The sequence below is a fragment of a genome, unplaced genomic scaffold, assembly GCF_019419815.1.
Source record: "Pyrus x bretschneideri cultivar Hongxiangsu unplaced genomic scaffold, Pyrus_bretschneideri_v1 Contig1, whole genome shotgun sequence".
In the NCBI taxonomy this organism is placed as follows: domain Eukaryota; kingdom Viridiplantae; phylum Streptophyta; class Magnoliopsida; order Rosales; family Rosaceae; genus Pyrus; species Pyrus x bretschneideri.
In genome coordinates this window covers 17,988,589-18,006,329 of record NW_025999390.1, presented here as the reverse complement: position 1 = coordinate 18,006,329, position 17,741 = coordinate 17,988,589, and the positions used below count along the sequence as shown (strand labels likewise).

Here is a 17,741-nt window from a genome sequence, read left to right as displayed (position 1 = left end):
GCTAAAATATTAAGAGTATAATTCCTTTAAGCAAGTGGCATTTTACTATAGTAGTGGAAAGAAGTTGAGCCCTTGCATGATGGCATGAGTTCGAACCCATCGGTGGCTAATCTAATATTTAATCTAACAAAACCTATCGTTCGACCAAAAAAAAAAAATTTCCTTTAAGCCTCATTTGTTGTCTAGAATTAGCGTGAATTGGGTAAATCATTAGATTCAGTGAATGTGAAATGAAGAACTGGATGCGCACTTGTAACTTTTTGTTCAAGTGAAGATAGATGATGGAGCAGTCTTGTCCAAATCCTTCCATATTCTGATAATTAGAGGAATTAGTTTTATTTATAGCTAATCCATTTTCTACCATCACTTGAACAAAAAAGGAAAATAAGCATCCAATTTTTTCATTCAACCGTACGCGATTGAATATAGTGAGTTATATATCCTAATTAATCCTGGACGATTAAAAAACAAAACTATAGTGTTTCTATTAATGAGGATTGTAAATGCTTTTATCATTCTTGGTAATGTACGAGTGATTGTAGCAGGTTTAATTCTAACCTTTCTCTTCTTGGACATATGTATGAATCCTGAGCTTTAGCAATACATAGAAAAACGTTCCACTCTTAAACACATTTATGATATCTGTTCATGTTTGAAATGTCGAATATCGAAAGAAACAAAAAAAAAGCAAAAAAACTAATGAAAATAGTTTCAAAACTTTTAATTTTAACCAAAATCATCCACTAGTTTTTTTAAATGATAAGGACAAAAAAGAAGAAAAAAAAAAGCGCGTGCAACTCAAACCCAGTTGTCAACTCGCTCTGTCTCCTCCCATCACTTCGTTTTGCAGCAGTCTCCGTCTCCTCGGATCCCATCACTTCGTTTTGCAGCAGTCCCTTCTAACAAATTTCACAGCCGAGTTTCCTCTCGGGTGCGGAAATCAGGTGCGGCGCAATCCAAACGCACTTTTCAAGGCCTTGTTGAGCACTACTACGTACATGTTTGATGCCAACCGCACGGCCATGGCTAATCTACACCAGGAAAGCTCAATGCTGAGCTTCGAAGGTCAGAAGATCCAAGGAAGGCTCTTGGGTATATTTGTTTCAGTACAACATGGAATGTATATTTGATTTGACAGCTAATCTATGATTTGGTTACCCTATACCATGAAGGCTCAATGTTGAGCCTCGAAGGTCAGAAGATCCAAGGGTCACAAAAGCATCATGGCCAAGCTTACTAGCCTCCCCTTCCAGTAGTGCCAGCACTACTGTGATTTTGGCTATGGTTTTAGTGATTTTGGCTTTTGTGATGATTTTGGCTATGGTTTTAGTGATTTTGGCTTTTGTGATCGAGGTTTAGTCGATCTGCTAGAAACTTGATTTTGGCTTTTTTGATTTGGGTATCTCATGAAGAGAAAGTGAAAAAGAAGGGAGGAACGACTGGGTATCTCATGAAGAACGCCATGGGCATGGGCATCACCACCATCATCACCATCTTGTTGCTCAGGGGATGCATTGAAACCGAAGAAGATTATTTCTAAAACTGAACAAAAAAATTGGACCAAGAAAGAGACACTATTTATGAAACTAGATCAAGAATTAGACACTATTTATGAAGCATGACCAAGAACTAAGCACTACATATGAAAGTGTATCATGAACTAGGCACTATTTATGAAACTGGACCAAGAAAGAGACGCTATTTATGAAACTGTACCAATTACTATACACTATTTATGAAACTGGATCCAATATAACTAAGCACTATTTATAAAACATGAGCAAGAACTAGGCACTATTTATGAAATTTGACCAATATATAGTGTAGTACCATTCAATTTCATAAATAGCATTTAGTTTCATAAATAGTGTTTTAGTTTCATAAATAGTGTTCAGTTTCATAAACATTGTTTGTGCTAGAGGCACGTGCGTCTGGTCATTTTTTAAAATTTTTTTATTATTCAAATCGTGTCATTTTCATTAAAATTTAAGCTCCCTTGTCCTTTTTATTAAAATTTAAGGGTTTTTCATTAATATTTAATTCTTTTCATTAAATAAAATTATAACATAATTTTTGGTTAAAATAAACTCAGCCTAAACCTTTTCATTAAAGCTTCAAAAAATAAAAAAATAAAAACAAAGATTATCGTGATCTGATAAACCAATTGTTTGGATACCCTACTTTAAATATATTTTCAGCTACCTAATATCCGAAGTTGTTGCGTGGCCATGATCGGGGAGATTTTGGCTTCAAGTAGACAAAACAATTTGGTGGTCCACTGACAAAAGTAAAAATATATGCACATATTTTCGAAGTTTATTTGGTACGGTACTTGGCGTCTTACGAAGGTTTTGTGCGAAATTTATAAAATGACACGTCCTTAAAATAGTTTTTTAAAAAAAAGTAGAATAACATATTAATGTTAAAAAAAAAAAAAAACAAAACAAATTTAAGACTCACTAACTTACAAATATATATTAAACAATAAGAAAAGAGCTACAAAACATAATATTCTCTAAATAATCAAAAGTAGTTCAATCTTAAACAACAAAACAAGAAAAAACAACACGTGAATATATAGCATTATTATATAATAAATTGAAAAACAAAATTTAGGTATTGTTATTGGCACTCCAAATATCTCATTGTGACTCCAAATTTTTATATTTAGAAGGATAAAGTTTTCACTTATGAGGAGTGAAAATGAATTTAAAGTGTATAATAGAAATAATTTTTTTCTTATATATAGCATGACAAATTTTTTTTTAGAACTCCTTCAAATTAGGGGCTATGTGTGATTGCACCTTTCACTCTCTCTCAACGCTCCCTTTGTATTTGTATACAAAAGCCATTTGTTATCCCAAAATGAGCATAAATAAACAAGAGTAATGCTAGCTAGGTAGATCAAAATTTAAATTAAATTCTCAAATTAAATGATGTGTCACTAATATAAAATAAGCACGTTAATCAATACTTGAGTAATAATCCAATCATCAACAACCACATCATTTGATTTACAAAATTTAATTTAAAATTTTGGTCTTCACATTATCAAAAAAACAATCAGTGATTTGAGTGGGAGTGTGTGGGACGCTGAAAAGAAAGGGCGAGAAGATAAAGGAAACCCTAATTCGTTTTTTTGACTGAATATAAAATCAAGAAGGTCTTCCTTTTTCTTAAATTATCTAATCCCCACTCTTGCTTTTCCACACTCGGTGCTTTCTTCCTCAGCAATCCATTGTTGATCATTTTAGTAGGTTTTTTATTTATCAAAATTTAGTAAATTCTGACCTAAAAGATATATGAAGGTCCAAACCCTCGTAATTTTTTTTTTAAAAAGGGGACCAGTTAACGACGAAATCACCGTAGTCCACTATTTTGGAAGATAGAAAAACTCACAGATGTATTTGAGTTTTCCTCTTACTATCATCGTGTGATTCACCAGTACTAAAAGTCCATTCCAGGACGAGTCCTTGTACTTAATATTTAAGTTGGTGTATTGTGGCATGCATGATTGAAAACCGACCCCAAGATTTATAGCTAGGTCTTCACCATATTTTATTTATCAAAACGGAGAGTTATCCCGACTTTGAAACCTCTTGCAACGCCATGATACTACTAGAGAATTTTATTAAAAGAATTCCCACCAAAGGATTGACAGAGAACTTATAGCTTGATGATTTCTGATTACACTGGATCCGTATGGCAGCTCAACGGAGATTCCAGATCGATAATCATATCAAATCATTCGAACAGTTTACTAAGAGAACATTACACGGTAGTTCACTCTAATTTGTTTCATATGCATGCACATGGAATCAGGTGATTTAGGTCCTTTTTCTTGTTGGCACAAATTTTGGTTACAAATTGGACCTTCTTTTTTCTTTCTGGCACAGATTTTGGTGATTACAGCATATACTTCAACATCGCACCAAATAAGAAGGTATACGTAGTTGTGCTTATGCATGCCCATGAACGGGCTAAGCTACATGCATGAAAAGAAGCTATATAATTAAACAAAATAATAATAGTAATAACAGAAATAACATAACCGAAAGAAATAGAAAAGGAGATAAAGGGAAGGGAAAGCCTGAATTATTGCTTCTGTTTTCATATTTGTAAAGTAAAAAAGGTTAATCAGGATTTGTGTTGCCTCTTTTTTGTCTTTGTTTGATAGTGTCATGCTTTGCATGTGGACTTGTTTCCGGTGTAACTGCCTTGGAAGTCTTACGCTTCCTCTTAAAATTTGATGTTGGTAAAGTTGTTTGTTTTTTGTGTTGTTCTTCTTCCTCATCACTAATCTCTTCCGGTCTGCTGATTACGTTGTACTGTTAGCTCTAATCGCCAATTTTTCCGTCTTAATCTCAGATATTTGAAGCTTATTGTACAATTGCGTTAGAGGCAAAGTCGGTCGAGATCAAGCTTCAAGATCATGCATGCGGTGCAAGTAATCCCGATTTTATTTGCTTTCAATAGTTTGAAATCAGTCATATTGTCAGGAATTTAAGCATCATAACTCGTATTACAGAACAAGGAAATTTAGAGACATATGTATCCCATCTGCTTTTAAATTATATTTTCTTTCGAAAAGAGTTTGTTTCCCGCCCTATATATAATTTTTTGGTGAAATTAGTCAAATTATAAACTCATCTTCTTATATTAATATTTATTCCTAAATCTGAAGTATTCATCTTCTTCTATTTATATTAAAATGAAGCAAAGAAATGTTTATAGTGGTAGCTTATATAACGAAAGCAATAGCACTAGGTAAACACACACTGCTTTTTTCAATTCTTTTTTCAATTAGTGTACCCACCTTTGCCTCCATGATTGAACTTCTCCCTCCATAAATACCCTTGTTGAGAGCGTGCATGTGTCCTCCACACTTCTCCAATATCTCTCTACTCTCTTCCTCAGTCCACAACACACCCATAAACCCTAATTCCTCATTATCCGCTTCTCCCGTTAATTTTTCCATGGCGCCAAACAGCCAATCATCCCTAAGTGAAGGCAAGTGTGCCATCCCAATGACCACAAACGACCTCGAGCACCAAACAACCCTAGACCAAAAGGAGTTTGACTACTCCAAACGCTCCCAATGGCTCCGCGCCGCCGTCCTAGGTGCCAACGATGGATTAATCTCAACTGCGTCGTTAATGATGGGAGTTGGAGCTGTGAGACAAGACTTTAAGGCCATGATACTATCCGGGTTCGCCGGACTAGTAGCTGGGGCATGTAGCATGGCCATTGGAGAGTTTGTCTCCGTGTACTCCCAGCTGGACATAGAGGTGGCTCAAATGAAAAGGGACGATCAGAAAAAGAAAAAGAACCAAGAAGTACACGTGGAAGAAGATGATGGCGGCGATGGAGATGATGAGGAGAGTCTGCCCAACCCTTTACAAGCAGCAGCTGCATCAGCACTGGCGTTTTCAGTGGGAGCAATGGTCCCATTGCTAGCAGCATCGTTTATAAGGGGGTATAAGGTGAGGTTAGGAGTTGTGGCCGCGGCTGTGAGCTTGGCTTTGGTGGTGTTTGGGTGGTTGGGGGCTAAGTTGGGGAAGGCACCAGTTATGAGATCAGTGATGAGGGTTTTGGTTGGAGGTTGGATGGCCATGGCTATTACCTTTGGGTTAACCAAGTTGATTGGCTCAAGTGGGCTATGAGACGCTTTGATCTAACGCCCATTAATATTGTCCTACAAGATTTTTCGTTTTTTTTTTTTTTTTTTTTTTTTGGTTCTTATTTTTTTTTTTTTTCCCTGTTGGGTTTTGTGTAATGAAAGATAAGATGTTCGTAGGGAGTGAGATGTAACTTCTTAAAGAAATGAAACGCATATTTGTAGTATGAGGAGATATTTTTCAATGTGATCGGAACACAGAGTGGTACACCACATATCATTATACAAATTGTGAGATAGGTGTGTTAAAAAGTTAATAATTTAAAAAATACAATTTCTCACCACTTATATAAAAATACATGATGTACCATCGTATTCCAGGCACAATCAAAAATTTATTTTAGTATGAGAAGTAATTTCGTACACTTCACTCCTCATGCATCTATCTTTTTATTTCCCTTAATTTCTTTTTAAGTTATTCAATTTAAAATAAAAATATTAAAATGTGCATAAAGAGAAAAAATGGTGAGAATAAATCACTTCTTTATGTTGGTTGTTTGAATGATGAATTGATTGATTAATTTTAGTAAGAAATCACAGAGTTCTCAAGGAGGAAGAAGAATGGAATACATTGCTCCGACAGTTTCATTGACTGAAATCGATTACAAACACTCTTAAGTGTGAAAAACAGATCCGAGAAGCAAGGAAAACAAAGATGACCCATTGGAGCTTCACACGCTCTACACGAGTCAAGAATTCTTTGCTCGCATGGCAGCTGGCACACTATACACTCTTGAGATGTTATAATCCTAGCCGTCTATTACACCATAGAACTATAATTCGAAGAACTTAAACAGAAACTGAAGAACAAAGCTTAACAATATTAGCAACGATTGATAGGTCCCCAAAAGAGACCAAAATAAAATAATATTTGTCATCGCAGGTATACAGATGTTAAGATAGTTACAGAATAAGCTCATAATATATATCGTTCCAAAGAAGTTGATCTAATTCTTACCGTTAGACTTAAGTTCAACTGCAACTCTATATTAGCTAAACAAAATATTAGAGTATCCAATTCACCCTTATATCGTACATGAATCCTAAAGCATGGATGGCATCTACCTCTAAGTAACAATTCATGGTATCAATTTGCAAGGAGCTTAATTAAACTCATTAAGATGGTAGCCAATTACACTAGATAATTAGCTAGATAGAATCAATCGTTAAATATAAGAAGAAATTTAAGTTGAAATCTCTCTTCATGTTGCCACATCAACAGTCACACCATGTGGTTTATCCATTATGTTTAGAAATGATTTTGGGACGGATCGAATTGGAAACAAAGCCTTTTAATTTTAAGGAAAACTAATGAAAAAAGGATTGAAAACTTTGAGTTTTGATAAGGACAAAATAAAGGGTAAAATGAATAGTACCAGGATTGACTTTTTAGTATAAAAATGTGGTTTTTTGTTAAAGTGAACAATACCGAAAGCTTTTCGTTAAAGTTCCCTTAATTTTATTCCAAAATTTCAAAATCGGATGAGATCAGAATTTTCAAATTCAAAATTTTTGAAATCATAATAATCTTGAAATTTTTGAAATTCATCTATTTACAAGATTTTAGTATTCTCAAACTTTTCCGTACATACAATTTATTTTATTTTTTAATATTTGGGATAAACCTACGTATAAATTCAATTATTTTTATTATATAATTAACATAAAAATAATGAATAAAAGGTATTAAAAACTAACAATAAACTACAAAACTTTCCAATAAATAATTTTGGCAAATAACTATAATAAAGCTAGAATATTTCAGAAAACAAACTAGCAGAATACATTCTGAACACTTCAAAGACTTCTTGAAATGTCTAAATGCACGACATTTCAATTTTTTGAAAATATTCAGATTTAAAAAAAAAAAAAAAAAATTCAGGTTCGAATGCATAAATTCATAAGATGTTAACGTCAAACTGAGAAACACCATATCAATTTGCACCCCTAATTATGTTTTTGACCAACACATACTACACTTTCTAGTATTCAAGTATGGAAGTAAAGCATTCAAGGAAGCACCGAGGGTTAAAACACTCTAGAACAAAGCTGCAGTATTCTAGAGTCAAGAAATGCTAAGACTCCATGTATTTTCCGTCACCTCGTGTTTCCCATGACAACATTATAAAACATAATGCAAAATGATAAGGTGACAGAAAGTTCATGTAAAGTCCCCTTTGAGAGAGTTTTCTTGGCATTTCCCTTCCAAAGTATGGCCATTCGCGTACAGAGGCAAAAACGTTGAGGTCCTCATGATCGAACCATCGAGAAATCAATGAGGGCACCAAGAGAGTAATTTCTATTTGACGTTTCCTTGTATTATACCGTTAGCAAAACAACGATAACATACATACGTGCCTACAACCTTACAGCTTTAATGTCGAATTCAGATCATTCCTGTCGGGTTATCCAAGAGGACTGAACAAAACTGTTTCGGCATGACAAATCAACCGTTACTCATCCAAAGCAGCGGTCGCGTGAGGCCAAAACATATTTTCTTCCATCAATATCAACTTGGATCAACTTGCCACGGCATAGGGTGGTATCATAAACTCTAGAGAAACTAAAGTTCAAAGTGGCTAAAGAAGGTATCGACGCTACATGGACAAAAAATGCAATGCGGACTCTTGGAAAAATGACCTCATGGAAACGCTAACCGGAACTTTTTCTCCCCCTTCACATATGATTGCCTTGAATTTAAGTGCCCAAAGGTATTTGTGCCGCTTACGATCAAAAATAGATCCGCAACGAACCTTGGTATCCTTTCTGATTGCAGCTGAAGTCAGTAAAGCCTCCGAGTGTCGTGCAAAAAAAGAATTTGCTCAGATATATAGCACTAGCTTTTCTCATGGAATCTCGAAAAGTTTCTTCAATTTCACAAGCAGCTTCCACTCGTCCATTGACAGTTCATCCTGAATATTTAAATTACAGTTAATAATGATGGTTCACATTACATCGTCCAAAAGGTAAACTGTATGAGAAAATGAAACTTACTCGGTAATTCGCTTTAAGTACATCAATCGAATTCCTTGAGATTTGGCTGACAAGTTCATCATCAATCTCAAAATGCCTACCAAACATCTTTTGCTGTTCTTCGGAATTTGACCCAATAATCTGCAAAAACACAAGAAGAAAGCTGCAATAAGCATAAGGACAATTAAGTGTAGAGGTTTCTTTTCAGCATTACAAAGAATTAAGTTGGAGAGAGAGAGTAAGAGAAAAATCAGAAGAAACACAACAAACTCCAAATGATCAGCTACAAAACACAGGGAAAGCCAAGACCAACAGTACTAAGAAATGGTCAGCTAGAAAAGAAAAAAAAAAAAACAAAAAACAAAAAACAAAAAGCAATCAAACAAACTAAAGGCAAGATCACAACCGCAATAACAAAGCCAATCCAGATGACAAAATTAGCACACAATCAGCTAGTCACAATCACCGAGGAAAACAATAGTAGGTAAGAACCAGATCACCGTTGGATTCAAATATCAATTAACAACGTAGGAATCAAACCTCAAAGGACATGAACCTCATAGGAGAGTTTTTACTGATGCCTACAAATTCTATCATCCTTTTCCTCCCAACACATATGGCTAAAAGGCAATGTTATTTCACAACTATAGACCCATGGGAATTAAGTCAAATTACAAAGATTCTATTAAACGACTCCTGAACCCTGTGAAAGAATTTATATTACATAAAAAATGTGTGCGCAGTTCCTTAAAAATTTATAGTAAAATCCGTCAATAGCACTTACACTTGTAATGATAGCTAATATCAAACGGTGTTCAGCATTGCTTAGACATTTCTCATACAAAAAGTCATTGATCTAACAAAAGCCCAAGTATCTACAACACACTAATCATAAATGATGGATATAAGCCATTTTGACAGGACAGATTTACCCACGACAAAAAAAAGAAGCAGAAACAAACATCAAAGGTTGCAGAAATGCAACACCGACTAGCAACACGTGTGGTGTGTCCGCACATATATATGTCAAGCGTTATCATACATTCATACCTTAATGGCTAATTTCGACCCCTTCTTCGCCATATCAACAGGTTTGTGGTTATTTTCAATGGATGCAATGCGCCCAATAGAAATAAAATCCCTTTGAGGAATACAAATTGGAGTACCCACCTGCAAAGAGCATATAATAAAAATAATAAGAATTTTTAGCCAGTATACCTAATTTTCATGGGATTGTAGTTCAATCGAAGCTGAACTTAATTAACAAACATTTAATTGATACAATACAACACTTTGAAAGGTGTAGGAAAAAATCAGAAAAAAAAATCAGACATAGCCGGAGTTGGACTCATTCATATTAAACAAAAAACAGATCTAGCAAACATTTATTAGACACTATTAAAGAACTAGTATTCATATGATGAAGGTAAGGAAGATTAGAAAAACTGAGCAAGCTAACACTGCAAATCCTTTAAATCAATCTACCAGACTACCAGAGTTACATCTTTAGGCTTTAGCAGTTCCTAGGGAACCTTAGCAGGTTCCTGGGGAACACTTTGTCACAGTTTTTTCAAATAAACTGTTTCCACTGCCTACGTTATACATCCAACAACCCTACTAACTCCTTGAAAATTACAGAATCCTTCTACTTGCGGCAACATTCCATTTTAAGTCTCTTATCAGATATTTTAAATGTTAAGTATCCAAACAAAAGAATTAATAAAGAACTTTTAAGAGAAAATAAAAAGGAGAGACAAATTAAGATGGTAAACAATCATATCCCACTAAAGAGCTGGGTAAACCAAATGGAGTCCATATAATAATACCTTCAAAATGCCATCGAGAACGTCAACCCCCAAGATAATTGGATCCTTCTTGTTGAAAACACAGTTGGGCATAATCTTGAGCACGCAAGGAAAGACAGCTTCATCAGCAGATTCCTTCTTCTTTTCCTCCTTAATATTGTCAATATATGCCTTAAATTGATCGAACAAGTGATAGATGATATCAGCAATAAAAATCTTCACACCTAAATCGTCTGCCATTTCTCGGGCCTCTGGTGTAACTTTGACATCAAATGCCAAGATGGTGGCAAACTCCTTTTTCTTTTCAAGCATTACACTGGCCTTCATGACATCCTTTTTGTGTACAGGGCCTATGCTAATACCACTAACAGGAATGTTTACAGCTGGTGTTTTCAAAAACTCTAGCAATGCTTCCAAGGAACCTAGAGTGGATGCTTGTACGCAAACTCCCTCACCAGTCTTGTCAATTCTATTCAAAACTGACTTCATGTCTTCCATAGCTGTTTCCTTGATATCCTCCAAGTCATCATGAGGCCCTACCACATGTAGGGCAGTACCAGCAATAGCGTGTTCAAGACCCTTCATAAAACAAACATCAAAAATCAAGAAAATCTCACAACAGGAGTTCAGATAGGTAGAACTGGATTGGCCTTGATTTCAACATAAATTTACCTGTGCTGCAATTTTGATACCCTGTGCAGCCTTGATTTCACTATGATGCAGATACGCTCCCTGAAATAAAGATCCATAGAATCGTCATCTGATGCCAACATGGAATGTTGTTTATGGACAAAAAAAAAAAGTGAACCTTAGATCCCACTGAATTGGATTGCACAACGAAAAGAAATCGAATATTTGATAAACCAAATGTATTCAATAGTTATCAGAACTGGAATCCGAAATGAACCATTATCCAAACTACGTACAGATTCCTACAAACATCATTTTGACCTAATCTAGTTTATCAAGAATAATTATCCGAAAATGGCACTGAACCCACCCTCCATATTTTTTAACCCCCCTCAAGTTTTATAAGATATCAAGTCTACTATTTGCATTGCCAAAATGCCCTCACCTCCTTTCTCACCCCCATCAAGTTTAAAAAAGATATTTATGAATCAGGCAGGTCCAATTCTGGACAGGCTGGACTTCCCTCCTATAGCTATTACTTAATTCAGCCAAACATGCCTACTTTACTTCTGTAGCTATTACTTAATTCCATTTTTCTTTACATTACTTGTCTATAATAGAAAAGGAGCATTCAAACATCAGTTTCGGCTCTCTTCCACTCTTCTACAAAACTACGTGGTTCCATTAGCAGTCATATTAGCCTCAATATCTTTGTTTCCTTCCATTTTTTGTGTTATGTAATTTTACATATTTTATTTTCTCCCTTTAAAGTACTATTATGTACAGGTCCATTTGGGATAAATAATATTCAAATGTAGAGTGAAAATAGGAAATGTGGTGTGGGAATAGCGCCACTCTTCTCTAAAAGCATTTTTTAAATTACAAAAAGAAAAATGAAAATGAAAAAGAAAACAAAAAATAAAATAAAAAATCAAACCAGCATTGAGGAACAATGCAATGCTTGTAATCACACAGAAAAGTCCAAAGCAACGCAGCACTGCAGGCACTTAAATCATAAGGAGCACTATCGTAGGCAAACAATTTAACCTGAACCTGAAACTAAGCATTGTTACTGTTTTTTGGAAATGCACCCAATGGCAATACCTAGGAACAGGACATTTTTAGAGGTGCATGCACCATGAATCAGATCCATTGTGGGGTAGGAATCACTTTGGCATCTTGTGGGCTTCACTTTCCACCGAGTTTTTCACAGATATGTTGGCTGATGTTACATGAGATGTATTTGGATTCACCAGAATAGTTTGGCTGCTGTTTCTTTAGATGTCCGGGATTTACCTGTACCTCGTGTCTTACTTGTTCGCCTATATCAAATTTTGAACCTTCTATTTTATGATAATATCAATATATTCCCTTTTTTTAACACATGATCAGCGAACCGCTAATATGTGCATGTAGCACTTTATGCTGTTCTACTTGCTCTTCAGTGGACTTTCACTGGGAGCAACAGATTTCATTCTCACACCAGAATCACTAAATAGCTAATTGTAAATGCATGACAAAAAGCAGAAAAAAGTTGAAAAGAAAAGAAAAAAACCTACCTTCACACGAAGTTCTTTCATTGGATGTGGAGTCAATAAAGATCGAATTGTAGCAACAATAGGTCCCTAAAAGAGACAAAAATTGATATCAATAATAATAATTACGTGTAAAATACATCACATGTTACCTACAATCATTTGCCAGCAATTCTAAAGCAAATATTAAAAATAGTTTTATAATAGTCAGACTTTACAAAAATTGTCACAGAAAAGGTTTTAGATTCTTGCCTGCATGCCGCAAACCACTATTTGATCTCCTTCATGAAGCACACCATTAACCAATACAACATCAATTGTTGTCCCAAGGCCTTCCACAACCTTAACCTCCAAAACCGTACACTGGTTCACAAGAACAGCCCCCCATCAACTCACATATAAACAGTTAAGCACCTTTACATTACTGGAGACAAGGTGAAAATATATTAAACCTGGATTTCATTGCTGAAAGTGAGTTTCTCAACCATAGTTTTCTGCGTCCACTGAACCAATAGTAATAGCAAATCTGGAATTCCTTCACCACTGCGATATTCAAAACCCATATTTCAAGACATAGTGGAGAGCAAATTGCTAAAAAAACCTCTGCAGTAGAGACTAAAACTTAAAAGATAAGGTTATTCCACAAGCCATACCTAATGGCACTTGTAGGAATAATACTGTAGGTTTCCCCCATTTCTTTATTCTTATAATACAATTCAGTATTTAAACCCTGCTCCTTGAATTGAGTGATAATCTGGCAAACCATACAAACAATTGAAATTTTAGAAACACCGAAGGTCAAACATATAAAGTGAACTAAAGACAAAGTTGCAGCACACAAGACCTGTACAAGCCTCATATTGAACTCATTTTGTACATCCTTAGATTGTTGCTTCATTGCTTTCACAATTGGTGCATTGCGGCAGGTTTTCCACCCGTAGAGTCTGTCCACCTAACAATTTGAATTCCAGAAAACAAAAATTAAACATTTATGAGCCGACAGTAGTAGAGATCTGGACAGGTAGAATTGACCATAAACCTCACCTTATTTAGTGCAACAATAAATTCCGTATTCCTCATTTTCAAAAGGTTGAGTGACTCTATTGTCTGAGGCTCTAAGCCATGCATAATGTCAACAACCAATATAGCAATATCACATAAACCTGAGCCCCGTGACCGTAAATTAGTGAATGACTCATGCCCGGGGGTATCAATGACCAACAGACCAGGGACCTTCAGCTTCGCATCAGCTTTCAGTTCTTTAGTCCTCTCACGAATGTTCTCAGCAGGAAAATATGTTGCTCCAATCTGCTGAGTAATACCTCCAGCCTCACCTTCCTGAACATTTGTGCCTCTGATACAATCCAGCAGCTTAGTTTTACCAGTATCAACATGGCCCATAATGCAACAAATAGGTGAACGAAGGTTATCTCCACTCTCTTTGGGGTCAGCATTAGAAGTTGGCGCTTCTTTTTTAACAGAAACGCTTTTCTTCTTACTTTTGTCAACGTCATTATCAGGTTGTTTTTTCTTATCCTCACCATCCTGAGATTTTATTGGTTGAGAAGGAACGGTTTTCTGAGCAGAAACTGATGGCTTGGCACCTGAACTCTTTATGTCTTTTTTTGCAACAGGTTCAGGCTCAGAGTCAATCTCTTCATCAGAAAATCCACGTTTAACAGAAAGGTTAACATCATCAAAGCTCTTAACATCCCAAGGATCATCATCGTCATCTTCTTCTTCTTCTTCTTCTTCCACTCCATTCTCTTAACAGATTCAGCAACTTCAGATTTATCCTCCAGATCCAGTGACTCTGCATCTTCAACCTGTCAAATTCCCCAGACTCTGGCTCGGGGATAGTGTCCTGCTGGTCTCCCTCTTCTAGGTTTTCCACTGGCTTCGCAGAAGCTGCACCATTTGCATGAATGGGTGCTGCTTTTGTCTTCTTTTTCTGATACATAGGCCGTTTAGCCTTTTTCTCATTGTCTGTGGTAGGGAGAGGCAAACCCCAGCATTAGCAAGTATCTGGTTTCTCATTGCCTCCCGCCTGCGTTGTTCTTCTTTTTGCTTCGCAGTTAAAATCTTGCCTTCCTGTCTCTTCCTTTGTAGCTTCTCCTTTTCCCTTTCCTTTTTCAGAATCCTGGCCGCCTCCTTTTCCCTCTCAAGTTCTTCCTGCTTACGCCGCTCCTCTTCTTCTTTCCTCTGTTTCTCCTCTGCTTCCCTTTTCAATCTCTCTTCTAGTTCCTGTCGCCTAGCAAGAGCCTCTTGCATCTCCCTCACATGTTTTGGAAGTTTCTTATCTGCTACTTTACCTTTCACTTCTTTCTTCTTGGGGTCTGTGGGTTCAATTTGGGTTTCTTCTTGTTTATCATCCATAGTAACCACGGGGGCAGTAGCAGTCCCCGCTGCCACTGCTGCCTTTTTCTCCTTTTCCTTCTCCTTCTTCTTTCTCTTCTTCTTGGCGGCAGCAGACTCCACAGTCTCTTGTTCACCTTCCTTTTCACCAGAAGCATCAACCGGGGCAACCGGATCAGGTTGAACCTCAACTTTCTCCTCTTTCATAGTAGCCTCAGCTGGGGTCAATGTTGTAGGAGCCTCACCTAGCTCAGCAAGAATTTTATCCAAGTCATCTTCTTCTTGAGCAGTCCGTCCACTCTTCTTCTTCTTTTTCTTACTTTTTGAAGTTTCTGGAACCTCTTTACTCTTGTTAGTTTTAGAATCATCAGCTTCGCTTTTATTAGTTTCGATTACTTGGTTGTTCCGGTTCAATTACATCTGTATCTTCACTCAATGCAGTAAAAACATCATTACCTTTCTTTTTGGAAGACTTCTTTTTACCTGTGAATGCAATCACAGATTCATCTTCATCATCAACTGTGTGATCACCAACTCTAGTTGGTTCGGATACTGAAGTATCTTCATCATCCCCCTCATCAAGCAGGGCTGAGCTAAAAGAATTACCACCGCTCTTCTTTGAACCCTTTGATGACTTCTTTTTCTTACCGGAGAATGTAATCTGAAGAACTTCATCGTCCTCATCTTTCTTTTCATCCTTATCCTCATCTGCATCATCGAGAACATCAAAGCTAGCTGCTGCAAACACACTCCCGCCCTTCTTTCCACCCTTGGATGGCTTCTTCTTCCCCGTAAAAGAAATTACAGGCTCATCTTCATTCTCACTATCATCATATTCTTCACTCTTACCCACAGAACCATCAACAACCTCAACATCACTATCGCCTTCATCACCAATCGCATCAAAAGGGGACCCTGTAAACAAACTATCACCAGTTTTCTTTGACGATTTCGAAGCCTTCTTCTTGCCAGAAAAACTCACCACTGGAGCATCCTCCTCATCATTACCAGTTAACCCAGATTTCTCATCATCAACACCGTCTTCTTCATCTCCAAGCAGCCCAAAACTCGAAGCGCTGACCACACTATTCCCACCACTCTTCTTCGACTTTCCCTTCTTCTTTCCAGTGAAAGCAACTTGGGGAACCTCATCTTCGCCCTCGTCCCCCTTTCCCACATCGTCGAGGTCGTCCTCATCCCTACCCTTCTTTGAAGCTTTTGAATTACCCTTTTTGCCCTTCTTTCCAGTGACAGCAACTTTCTCTTCCTGCACCTGAGACTCCTCGGACAGCTCAGTTCCAATAGAATACTCATCGTCTTCGATTACCACAGCCTTCTTCTTCGACTTAGCACCCGCAGCAGGTTGCGGGTTCTCATCGTCACGAGCAGTCGGCTTCTTCCGACCCATCAAGGTTTCGACAAATTATAATCTGTTTCAACAATTATCGAAGCCCCTTCCAAAATCCTAATCGCAAAACCAAGAATCACAATCAATACAGATTATACAAACACACATCACACACATCACACACATATACACACATATGTATATATACACACACAAACATACATATTTAGCTATTGTATGTTTCGAAATCTAAAGAAATAGATCCAGATTTTACAACCATAAAGCAGTACCGCAAGAATTTGATCCTAAACCAACACGAAACAAAATATACACACGCATATATGTGTGTGTAGATAGAGAGAGAGAGAGAGAGAGAGAGAGAGCTTACTTGGGGCGGCGTAGAGGGAGTAGAAGCAACAGAATCGACGGATTGCGGAGGAAAACGATCGGGTTCGAATGGATTACAATCGAGAGACAGAGAGACAGAGAGACAGAGAGTTTCCGGGGGAGGGAGAGAGAGACCGAGAAAAATAAGCGTATTTGTCTCTTAAAAGTTTCTAGGGTTGGGTACCGGTAGTCTGTCTTCTGGGTTTCTAAGAAAATTGGAAAAGCTGCTGTAGTGGGCTCTTTTTTTAATTTTCCACCACTTTGGGCATCCGTCCAAAAACTTTCAAGAAAATACTGAATTCGGCTTTTAGCTTTTTATATTTGAACCTACTCTACTTTAGAGTAAAAACTCAAATTTTAGGTTTTAAACTTGTTCCAACGCAAATAGGATTTTAGTTCAAAACTCAAGTCCAATAGTAAAAAAAGATCTAATGATCCAAATTTAAATCAAATGGCTAAAGTAAGTAAACAACAAATCTATTATGTCTTTTATATTTTTTTCCTAGTGTTCCACGAGTTTCATGGCGTTCGTTTAGTAATTTTTCAATATTTATCAGAATCTAAATATTTTTAGATTAAAATGTTTATAAAATTAAATTATAGTCTACATAATTTTTTTTAAAAAGGTTACTGTAAGGAAAAAAAAATTATCTTAAAATTATTATTTAATAATTTCATACTACAATTTTAACCTAAAAAGGTTGAAAGAAAAAAAATGAATTAAACTTAAATTTTTTGGACTAAATTTTTAGATTTTAATCAAAGGTTGGAATTGGTCTTACAAAACTATATTTTATTTTATTTAATCTGTAAAACGAAAAATACAAAAAAATAAAAGATTCAAACTCGGGCATGAATGTTTTTTTTATCGGAAAAAACATATTATTAAAACTCGAACATGATAAAAACATTCAACCATCGCACACCTTCTTCCCTTTCCTCTCCCCATGCCTGCCCGCTGCCCAGATCCTTCAACTCATCCACCAAGCATAAGTCATATGTTTATCAAGAAAGAAAAAGCCATCGATTGA

The 17,741-nt window shown here is 36.3% G+C and overlaps 2 protein-coding genes across 2 annotated transcripts; one reads left to right on the top strand and one right to left on the bottom strand.

The window, feature by feature from the left end:
- The first annotated feature begins 4,883 nt into the window (after positions 1-4,883).
- Positions 4,884-5,912, top strand: LOC103958007 (vacuolar iron transporter homolog 1-like). Its single transcript, XM_009370230.3, has one exon. The coding sequence runs from the start codon at positions 4,977-4,979 to the stop codon at positions 5,661-5,663; it is 687 nt and encodes a 228-aa protein (XP_009368505.1). The 5' UTR covers positions 4,884-4,976; the 3' UTR covers positions 5,664-5,912.
- A 2,041-nt stretch (positions 5,913-7,953) lies between these two features.
- LOC103958006 (eukaryotic translation initiation factor 5B) lies at positions 7,954-16,873 on the bottom strand. Its single transcript, XM_048590052.1, is given in 16 exon segments — positions 7,954-8,589; positions 8,672-8,791; positions 9,701-9,820; positions 10,477-11,034; positions 11,128-11,187; positions 12,645-12,710; positions 12,873-12,983; positions 13,073-13,163; positions 13,274-13,374; positions 13,465-13,572; positions 13,665-14,386; positions 14,389-14,448; positions 14,451-14,630; positions 14,633-15,365; positions 15,367-16,440; positions 16,712-16,873. Coding segments are annotated over 15 exon segments (4,113 nt in total). The 5' UTR covers positions 16,384-16,440; positions 16,712-16,873; the 3' UTR covers positions 7,954-8,523.
- Positions 16,874-17,741: the final 868 nt, after the last annotated feature.